Raw genomic sequence first — 11,131 nt, 5'->3', positions numbered from 1 at the left:
AAAGAAAGAAAGAAAGAAAGAAAGAAAGAAAGAAAGAAAGAAAGAAAGAAAGAAAGAAAGAAAGAAGGAGGTAAGTAAAACAAGCCAGAAGCCCACAAATGGTTTCCTTCAAAAGGAGGATTTCTCTAAGGAAAGGAAAACCTAGAATGGGCCAGCATGCTAACTTAATTAACCAAATCGAAACAAAAGTCTGGAGTCTTTTCTTTGGCAGATAACTCACAAACCACATAGTGAACTTTCACCTACTTTCACTCAAATGGCTCAGTGGGCACCCCCACTGGGGAAACTGTGCCCAGTCGGACATAACCCATTGCCGTTTCCAGTCTTCACAGACCAGAATGCTACTTCACCTACCAGGCCATCCGATGTAGAATTTTTCAGATACAAATGAGGTTCTCTTTAAAAACTGGCTTATTTCCCAGTTAGGCGAATAGTAAGTAAATGTCCTTTGTATTTTCTTTTTAATGCTGACACAAGTAGTATTTCCTTGTTTTAGCTAAATAAAGTCTACATTATTGTCATCATGGGATTGGCTTGCTCAATACTTATTGTACAAGGGTATATCCTCAACTCAAGAAATACTGCCTCTGTCGTCAAAATGCCCAGGTGACTGCCCTTTGCCTTGTCCGTCTCAAGCAGTAAATGACTTTATTGATCTAGAACACAAAGATCTAGATACCTAGAAATTTTCCAGAAGTAAGTTAGAAAGATACAAGCTTTTCCAATCTTTAGTCCAAGCAGGAAATGAGAGCCTTGGAGCATTAACACTCAGCAGTAAGTCTGAGCAGATGAAAACAAAACCACTTTTCTATAAATGACTAGTTTCCATGTTTCAGTTCCCTTAAGCATTCAGCAAATACAGTACTAGCACAACATCTGATGAGAATGGTTGCTTACAGCTGGGAAGATGGCGCAGTAAGAAAGAGTACTTTGCGTGAAATTATGAGGATTTGAGTTCAGATCCCCCACCACCCACATCAAAACAAACAAACAAACAAAACCTAAAAGGACTATCACTAGGACTTGCTGGCTACCAGGCAGGCTATAGGCTCAGTGAGAGACCTTGTCTCTAAGGAACAGAACGGAGAATGACAGCTAAGAATATCTAATGTGCTCTCTAACACACACACACACAAACACTCATTCACTAATGTGTTTTTAGTTAATTAATTTATTTATACATTCTGTTCACAGCCCCTGTGATCACCCTCCCTACTTCCCTCCCTCTTGCCCCACCCTCACTCCCTCTTTCCCATCTCCCTTCCCCTATTTCCCAACCCACTCTGGCTCATCAAGTCACATCAGGATTGAGCATGTCCTCTTCCCCTGTGGCTGGCAATGCAGCCCCACCAGGATTAAGCAATAATAAAGCAGGCAACAGAGGGTGGAGATCAGACCTGGGGAGGTGGGGTGAGGGAGGACAGAGAGCCTACAGAAAGAAGAGAAACCAAGGGAGGGAGCATTTCTGTGACAAGCTGGACACCTAAGACAGGATAGGCTTCTAGGAGGATAGAGTGGTGACTCTAGCTGAGACTCCTAGTAGCAGGGGTCATGGAGACTGAAGAGGCCACCCTCTAACTAGACAGGACTCCTAGTAGAGGAAGGGAAACACCAACCTACCCACAAAAACTTCTGAAATTTACTCTGCCTACAAGATGTGCAGGAATAAAAATAGAGCAGAGATTGAGGGAATGTCCAATCAATGCCTGGCCGAAGCTGAGACCCACCCAATGGGAGACAGCCAACCCCCGACACTATTAACGATGCTCTGCTGTAATCACAGATGAGGAGCCTAGCACTAAATGTATTTTAAGTGGAAAATTGCAAGCATACTCTCCAAAAGTCTGCTGCTTTGGATGGAGTGAAAAGGGCAGACAAGCAGCTAAGACAGAAAACTAAGGAATGTGAGCATCTCCCCCATTAGATCCATAAAGATTGTTCTCTCACAAAACCATGCAACAGCTGAGCTTTAAGCACCTTCCTCTGCAAAACTACACAGGGCAGAGGAGTTGGTACAGCAGGCAGCAAGCAGCAGAGCTTACAGGAGGACATGGACACAGCAGGCAACCTGGCTCAGCCCTGTGTCCACACAGAACTTCTGACACCTAAGTGAAGCTATTCAAGCACACCACTTTTCCGTAAACTAGCATTTCCCATATTTGTTTACATCACCCCAATCAATAAATAACATTTTAGTGTATCTTGTAGTTACTTGTAAAGAATAAGGTTATAGGGTATTACTTTCAATGTGTTAAAAGCTAATTTCATAAAACATAATACTAAGTTTCCATATTCCTTCTTTGAGATTCATTTTCTCTGGCATATGGGGTCCCCTCACCCCAAAGTGTTTCTCTCAAGATTCTCTCAGCTTCTGTGCTGTCCCAGGTGCCTAGATGAACGGTAACAAGAGTCTAAGGGGAAGTGTGGTCAGAACAGAGGAGAACGGTATTAACAAGGGATAGTATGGCCTGGAGACTGGGAATCAAAAAAAATTCTGTGAGGATTGTGGGTGTAGCTTGGCAGCAGTGCTTGCCAAGCATGCAGTAGGAGCCAGGTTCAATCCCCAGCAATGCCAAACAAAAGGAAAATGACTTAGCAATTTCCAGGCTAGGTCACTGTAAGGGTGATGTGCTATTTATAGGAAGTCAAAAGGGAAGTGATATTCACAAGATTGTTGCCATTTTGGGGACTGTGTATTCTCTTTGGCTTTTCTTTCTTTCTTTCTTTCTTTCTTTCTTTCTTTCTTTCTTTCTTTCTGAAAGGCAGATTAACAGCACTAAGCACACTGTCCTGCATAGCCACAATAAAGAGCTCCTGTCCAGAACTTGGGGTTAGGCCAAAGACAGCAAACCACAGGTAAAGTGTCTATGCAGTCTTAGAAAAATTACACTCCTTTATAGAGCTGAGTCACAGAATTCTTCAAATGTTCCCTCTGAGGCTGGCTTGTAAACACACACACCATCAGCCTCTCCAGGGCTGGGTGGGAGCTCCTCAGAATTGTGAAGAAAGATGGAGACTGAAAAACTAAAGACAGATTTGACTCAGAACACTGGCAATCTGTGTCCTGCACTCTGAAGAGGAGACTTCCCCAGCCGGCAAGGGGACTGTCTATTGTCTCTAAGTATTGCTGTCTGTTTGAGGGGGTACCTCCCTTCCCAGGAATACCTCCACCTGCCACAATGTGATGTGTGTGGAGCCCTGACGGCTTTCATTGCAGTGTGGAGACAGAAGCCTGGGGTGGGATGTAGAAACGGAGGTGGTACATCTCTCAGCATGGTTTTTCCTGGAACCTTTGAATGATGGCTCATATTAGTGATTACTGCTTAGCTCAGAACTGTATAGAAAATAATATTCACACTTAATTCTCTTTAGATACAGACTAATAACCTGATTTTGTTTTGTTCTGCTTTGGAAAAAAAGAAAGAAAGTGTAAGGAAACTGAGATCATATGCCCGCTCTTGCATAAAATATATACTTTATGTTTGAGAACAGGGAAAACAGATCAATGCATGGTTCATCTTGTAAGCTTCACAAAGGAAAATGATAGCAAAGAGTTATAAACACTAAAACAAAATCTCAAATGAATTTTGAAAAGAGCGCTGCCATAGCCACGTAAGCATTATTTAGGGCCTTGTGATGGGGAGAGAGAAAATAGGAATTTCACATGACATAAAGAGAAACACAGGCAGAGGTGTGACGCTCATATTCACACCAGATCTGTAGTTCACTCCGAATAATCACTGGAGACGCGTGTGAGGTAAAGAACACTCATCTGCATGGTGAAAACCCCAACGGAAGACAGAGCTAGACAGTTCAACCCAGACCTTGGTTCTCAGAAGAGCAATAGGCATCTTGAGCGATGACTAAAGACAGATCCACTATCCTGATACCTGCTAGGACTTCCAGCCAGTTTCTCGAGAAACTGTATCACCCTCATCAGGACCACAGTTCTGCTTGAATTATAAAGTTCTCAAAAAAGAATATAAATATATGCCCAGGTACATATTTTATGGCAAATCTATAAGAACTTATATATATTCTGTAATGAAAGTTTTGGGTTCCTAGTAAACTCAGTTATGTTATGTAAATATGTTTTTGCTTTAATCCCAAGTGTGGGATTTTAGTTTGGGCTTTAGTTTGTCCACAGCTAATGACTGGCTCGTGTGGGGAATGGTCTTTGCCAGCTGGTAATGGCCTGCCTCGTGGGGCATAGAGGAGCATGGTCTAGGGCTCTGAGGACTATAAATATGAGTGCCCAGAGAAAGAGAGGTGTGGTGAGCGGTGTTGGCATATGGCCTGTAGCGGTTTGGAGTGACAAGAGATGGACAGTGTGGCTGATGGAGAGAAACTGTTCAACACAATGACTCAGAGGAGACTGCCTGCTTGCAAGTTCGCTGTGGATGGAAATTGGTATAGCCCCAGGGGAACCTACTGACCCTAAACAGCTGGGAGAAGTAAAGGGGTCTGTGCCCCTTCTTCCCACTAACCTTCTCTCTCCTGCCTAGGGTTGGGGTGTTGGAAGGGAGAGGCTTTAAGAAACGCAAATTTTAACAAAGTTTAAAAACAAGTGCTACATATTCTTAGTGAAAGTCACTATCAACACACGTATCAGCAGAGGGCAATTTTCTAAAAGTCTGTCAGAAACACAATTCATACACCTTCTGCCCTTAAAATCCTTTGGGGGAAAATTTATCTTATAAATAAACTTGCATAACATATGGGTGTATTTTTGCTGTTGTTGCTTTGTTTCATTTGAGCAGCAATATTTGTTAGCTGAAAATGCAAATTAGCACAAATGTTCATTAACAGACACTTGTTAAACAAATCATGATACTACTGTGCAATGAAATATTATGTATCTTCAGAAAATCACTCTAGGAATTATGGGGAAGATCTCTGTAATAGTAAATAAATCCACTTTTTGTGAGCTTGCTGATAGCGAATAAATAATTCAAAGAATAAAAGGCTATGTCTTTTATGGTACATTTTGAATTTAAAAGGTGGCAACAGAAAAATAATCCATATTTGTTTCTAATGAGCATTTGGAAGGTACAAAGGTTTAAACGAAGGTACTATACAACAAGAATACCTTTTAAAAAGCTAGAAAGTAAGACAGAAAAAAAAGTATTTACTGCCTATCTTTCTAGTCTCTTGGGTTTTGTTTTTATTGTTTGTTTGTTTTGAAATATTTGAATATATTACCTCTTAACAAATTGAGTAATTTTTAAGTTAAAAAAGTCAACTGCTTAATGCTCACAATAGTCCAAAACATAAAATGTTTCCTTAAGAAACAAAGGAAGGAGGCATTTTTACACTCTAAATGGAATTTGACCTTAGATCCCAGTACAAATTAAACAAGCCAGCCATGCTTTAAAATGGCTATGGCAGCTTAGGTGGTACTTTGGCCTTCAGCCATCCTGTGGCAAAACTGTCAAGTGAAGTCTGAATTTGGTCAGCAACTTAGAGAAGGCAGAGACTTCTAAACACTATTACATCCTTCCACAGAAAACACCCATACCTTTGTCAAAAGGTTTCTTCCGCCCATGAGGGATTCGGTGAAGAGTAAGAATGTATCCATCTTCCGTCTGGACCGAGTGTTCCTCACAAGGGTATCCCCAATACAAGATCATTTCAGTCTAGGAAGAGAAAGGGCAATGACTGTTCCATGGTAGACTCTGGTTCTTCAATCTCCAAGTTATACGGAAAGGACGAAACAAATCCAAGGACTTCTTTTTGGCTTTTTAAAGGAAATCATTGCTACTGCAGTCTACTCGATCTAGTAACCAAGAGCCCATCTCAAGACCCAGTCTTTTTATACTCACTGGTTTAAATACATGAGTATTTTATACTCATCACCCGAGCATGCTTTACTCCAAAGTGTGTTAAATTGTTTCCATAATGCCTATCAGGCACAAATCAAGACTTAATTTCCAAATATGTCAGCTAACATTTTTCATGGTCTAAAGTTCCTAACCCAGGCAATAAGCCTAAAGAACTTCATCTGAAGAAAATGAAAATGGTTGAAGAAAAGCTGAAAAATAGGAAACTGCCATCAAATTCACTTCTCCACAAGGAAAGATCCATGGAGCAAGTGTTACTGCGAGCTCAGTAGGAAAGCATAAATCAGCTACTTGGAAGATTGAAGTGTTCATTATCCTCTCTGCCATAAACACTTGAAAGACTTTAATCTCATTATTTCCTTAGGAAGGAACTGTTAAAAGAGCAGGATGCCAGAAAGGAAACTTATCCTTGGCCTGTGTCATACCATACTATTCTGTCTCCTAGAAGTATTTCTGTCTCTGCGGGCACCCTTTTTTTCAGCTGGGTCAATCCATCTTCTGATTTAAGGATGCTGTTTCTTTAATGATCTATATTTTCTTGCTGTTGTATCCTTTTTTTCCAGATTTCAGTGTTTCCTTAAGATTACTAATTGTGAAATGCTTTAATTTAATTAAATATTTTTTTACTTATATTTTCTAACAACCCCTTCTAATATTTTCACAGCTGTGTTGGGTTATGTTTCCTGGGCACTTTCAATCACAGCTCAGGTTCAGCACTCACCAAAGGCATTCTTGTGAAGGCCTTACACAGTTTCGTCAGTTTGAAAGTATATTTAAAATAGCCAGGTACAGTGGTGCACGTTTTTAATCCAAGCACTCAGGGAAGCATAGGCAGTCAGGTCTCTGAGAGTTCAAGACCAGCCTGTTCTACAAAGCTAGTCCAGGACAACCAAAGCTACACAGAAAAAGCCCGTCTCAAAAAAAAAAAAAAAAAAGGTGTTTAAAATTATTTAAAAATAAAATTACTAAAACACATTATTTAGCATAAATTGGTGTATTTTGTTCATCAGGCTGATGAAGCTGGTTATCAATGGTAAGCAGCATGTAGTGGGAAAAGTTTAGGAAATGGCACACACAATTCAAAAAAAGTGAAACTCATAATGAGCCATAAAGAGATTGTAGTTATGACTCCATATAACTCTACTTAAGAAAACAGCTCTCGTCATCACTGCATTTCAAAAGCATGTGACTTTTAGAAACTCACCACATTCATGTTTGCTTCAGGGTCCACAGCTGATACAATCCCCGTGGGTCTCTCAGAGAGCAGGATCCCAAGGACAAAACATATCACCAGGGCCAGGAGCTGCATCTTCCTCTCGTTCAAAGTAGCCAGCTGAATTTTACCACACAAACACACCTCGGGAGATCAGGGCCCTCTTTGAGAGTCTTGAACCGAATTTAGGATAAATAAAACCCCACAGGGAAGACAGATATGAATGGAATGACTCCAGCCGTCTCTGGGAGGGGAAAAAACATCAATTTGTTTTCATTAAGAGGCCTACAGAATAGCCACCCCCAGTTAACACACATACCACCTCCTCACAAAAGTAAACCAGCTATTTGTAGAGAAGCAGCACACAGGGAACTCAGGATAAGAAAAAGGAAGAGCCACAGAATTTCCCACCATTTCCCCTCTGCGTGAGAGTTAAATACATTTTTAAGTTCGGGCAACATTAGCTATTGCCTGCCACTATATGTGAAGTTTGTTCTCTCCGGAAATTATATGTCAAGATTCAAAACTGTCACTCAAGTTAACAAAGATGAATGGAAAGAAAAAAGAAACTCTCTAACCATCAAAAAGATCACCCCAGTGAAGGCTCAAAATTGCTACAGTGTAGCAAAGTACTGGGGATGTTAAGAGAGAGGTGACACAGTCTGTAACAAGGTTCAGACTAAAGTTTGAAGAAATGTTGGGACTGCAATCGAGGACTTTAAAAATGCATATAATCATTTTAAAAGAGTAGACCACAATATTCCTAAAGACTTGTACATAAATTGCACATAATTGTAGCAGCTTTGTATATAAAGGCCAAAAGCTAGGGGTGGAAAAAAGCCAAACCAAATGAGTCAAGAGATTAACAAATTATAGGTTTACATAATTCAGCAATGAACACACAATACAGACAAATCTCAAAATAATTATGCCACATCAAAGAAGTCAGGGAAGGAAGGGTAAGAGGGGAGAGGGAAGGAATTATTCCAATGTTGTTAAAAACTTGGAGAATATGTAACCTAGGCTATACTAACAGAAAACAGATTAATGTCTGGGGAGAAGAAAGGGCAGGAGAGAAAATTCCCCGAAGACCATGCACAGGGACTCTTGGGGTGCTGTGTGTGCTCCTTCTACCAAACATAACTAATTTCATGGGCATTTGTTCATGTCAAAACTTAGAAATGTCTACAATACATCCTGCTAGTCAATGTTAATATCTCAATTCTGTAGTTTCAAAATAATAAATAGGGGGCTAGAGATGGCTCAGAGGTCAAGAGCACTGGCTGCTCTTTCAGAGGTCGTGAGTTCAATTCCACGCAACTACATGGTGGCTCATAACCATCTGTAATGAGATCTGGTGTCCTCTTCTGGTGTGCAGGGCACATGCAGACAGAACATTGTATAAATAAATAAATAAATAAATAAATAAATAAATAAATAAATAAATAAATAGAAAATAATAATAATAAATAAAGACTATAAAGACTCCTTTAAACCAAGTGTTCTCCACGCTTCTTAGGAAACTGGCTCTCTGGAGACTGCAGAAGAGAACTGACTCCCTTCGGTGGGTGTAAGTTCTCCTGTATACTGAATCACAGCACTCTGGACAGGACGAGATATTATCTTGAATTTGTGCTGGCCAAGCAAGCCTATTGCTGCTATAAGTTACCAGCATGACTTTATGTAGTACAGCCTAAGGCTGTACTTTTATCTCAAGGTCACTGCCCCAAAGGTCCTTCAGCACTAAAGAACAAAAATGCACACTGAAAAGCGGGAGAGTGTAAAAAAAAATAATAATAATAATAATAATAATAATAATAATAATAATAAAGGTTCTCAGCACAATGTAAAATAAGCAAGAGGTGGAAGCCAGTTTTAAAGAACCCCATACAATCTCCAAAATGGCACCCACTCCAGGAGGGTGACAGGGGAAGCTACTCAGGCAAGAAGGTCAGCCTTTAGACTTTCCTTCCAGCACTGCACCATAACCCTGACAAGTAATTCTCCCCCCCAAAAAATGACTGTGTGATAAGGCTCTGAGGTCATTGTATTATTCTGGGCTCTTAGAACACCTTTGTCACAGAACTTCTGGCTTTGTAACAACCCAATTCATTATCTCTCTGCTTTCATTTCACCCCACAACGAGGCGAGGGGGCCCAGAGCTTAAGTCTGATTCAACTTTGAACCCCCAGGACTCTGCCAAGTTCTGCACAAACTAAATGACAAATACTGCTGTTGAAAAACAATGGGCTGGGCCAGCTCCCCGCAGCTCAGTGACAGATGAAAATAAGAGCCCTGTGTCGTTTTTCAGTAACTGCTGCACGCCTGGCAGTGCCTCCAACAGTCTGCCGCTTCTCTACCAACAGTCCTACTAAGCTCATTTTCAACCTAACATGGTCACACCAGTCAAACACTGGAAGCAAAGGGCTAGGTGATTACACAGCAGTATCACTGGGGTTTTTAACCAGGACCCACGCACAAGTTTGCCGTTGACCACGCACCTGAAAGACCTAACGGGACGAGTGAACAAAGAGGACTGAGAATCACGCATTCTGCCTGTCCCCAAGTTCGGAAACTTTGGCCAGGGTCCCTGATCGCCGATCGCTCCTGTCCAGGATGCGGGACCGCACCCTGGGAAGGACAGGCCACTTCTTGGAGAGACCCAGGGCGTCGCCGCCCCCAAAGAACTTGCACGTACCCGATGCAGAACATGCCCCGGAGCAGAGGAACAGACCAGAGACCATGGCGGGGTCTCTCCTCCCAGCTTTGGGGACCCGCAAGGCACCAGCTACCTAGCCCGCTGCATGGGGCCAGGCCAGAGGCCGTCACTCACCCGGAATGGTCCTCCAAACTGTCTCCGGGAGTGTTGCCCACTGTAGCCAGGCGAGCGCGGATAAACCAGAACTTACACCAACCTGATGGGCGGGTGGAGCTGCCACCCTCTCCAGGCCTTTTGTACAGCCAATCAGAGCAGTCCGTCACCGGGAAGTGCCCCGGTGACTCCACCCCTTCTGGCCATCTGCTTAGCCCTGGGACGCGGACTCAAAGGAGCATGCGCCTTCTGTCTGCCCAAGAGACCCAGCCCAGCCTAGCCCTGCTCTAAACTGAACCAGTCAGAGCTGCCTCCTGTTTCAAAGCTGGCAGGTACCCTGCACACCTAGCAATTAGCAGGGAATCCTAACCTTTTCCCTCTCATGACTTCAGAAATTGTCTTCAACCTCCCCTAGATGGGTATACAAAACAAGCATTTTTGATAATAAATTATAAAGAAATTTCTTTTTAAGCAGTTCTTTGGTTAATATATACATATTATACACACACACATATGTGTGTAATTTTATGATTTTTCTGAAAACAAAAGCAAAAACAAATTCGTGCGCTAATGAGACAGATGCGCTTATTTTCACATAAAGAAATCTTGACTGACTACTGGATGCCGCAGCACCGATTCAGCAGCCTCCACAGTTTTCAGAATTGGTTGATGTTTTTCATGCTAGAACTGTCGATGGTCAAACCACTGCAGCACACAGATGCGTAGCACAGAGTGGCAAAAGTATGCTTAGAGCCATTTCAAAAATCGCTGACCTTCTCTCCTACCTCAAGCCAAACCTCAGCTTATGACTTTTTATGAAACTCAGTCAGGAACCCAAACAATAACTTTTAAAAATCAAACGCTGTGACACAACAGGATCCAAAGGCATGCCGATTCTGCACTTACATCTGAGGAATAATGGCGGGAAATATTAAAGGCCTTGGCTTTCTGTAATTTAGCTGTTAACTTTCTGTAAGGGCAGAAAACTTCGCATGTGCGGTACGAACACGACAACTCCTAAGTGCTGGTTCGAACAAGGGTATTCCAGGCAGCCTGTCTGTGCAGCGCGCTAGCACACACAGACCAAAGCGCACGTGTTGCAGATGCAGAGCCAAGAAAGCAGTGATGTGCAAAAATAACAGAGGCAAGTCCTTCCAGAAACACAGCACATTCTTACACGTTTGATTGTGAATCCTCTTTTGGTCATTTACTGCTACCAGTGTGTGTGTGTGTGTGTGTGTGTGTGTGTGTGTGTGTGTGTGTGTG

The 11,131-nt window shown here is 42.0% G+C and overlaps 1 protein-coding gene across 2 annotated transcripts in view; it reads right to left on the bottom strand.

The window, feature by feature from the left end:
* Lipa (lipase A, lysosomal acid type) overlaps window positions 1-11,131 on the bottom strand; it is a 79,009-nt gene that overhangs the window by 28,534 nt on the left and 39,344 nt on the right. Inside the window, exons 1-3 of one of the 2 annotated variants that reach the window (XM_055614139.1) lie at window positions 9,887-9,982; window positions 7,045-7,297; window positions 5,519-5,636 (exon numbers count right to left, since the gene is read on the bottom strand). In XM_055614139.1, coding sequence (XP_055470114.1) covers window positions 5,519-5,636; window positions 7,045-7,149 — 223 coding nt within the window. In that variant the 5' untranslated portion in view covers window positions 7,150-7,297; window positions 9,887-9,982. Of the gene's footprint in view, window positions 1-5,518; window positions 5,637-7,044; window positions 7,298-9,886; window positions 9,983-11,131 lie in introns of those variants that run through there. The other variant, XM_055614140.1, reaches the window with a different exon arrangement.

The sequence above is a fragment of the Psammomys obesus genome, unplaced genomic scaffold, assembly GCF_907164565.1.
Source record: "Psammomys obesus unplaced genomic scaffold, mPsaObe1.curated_primary_1811, whole genome shotgun sequence".
Taxonomy (NCBI): Eukaryota; Metazoa; Chordata; class Mammalia; order Rodentia; family Muridae; genus Psammomys; species Psammomys obesus.
The sequence above is the reverse complement of the archived record's forward strand: the minus strand, read 5'-3'. Positions and strand labels throughout refer to the sequence as shown.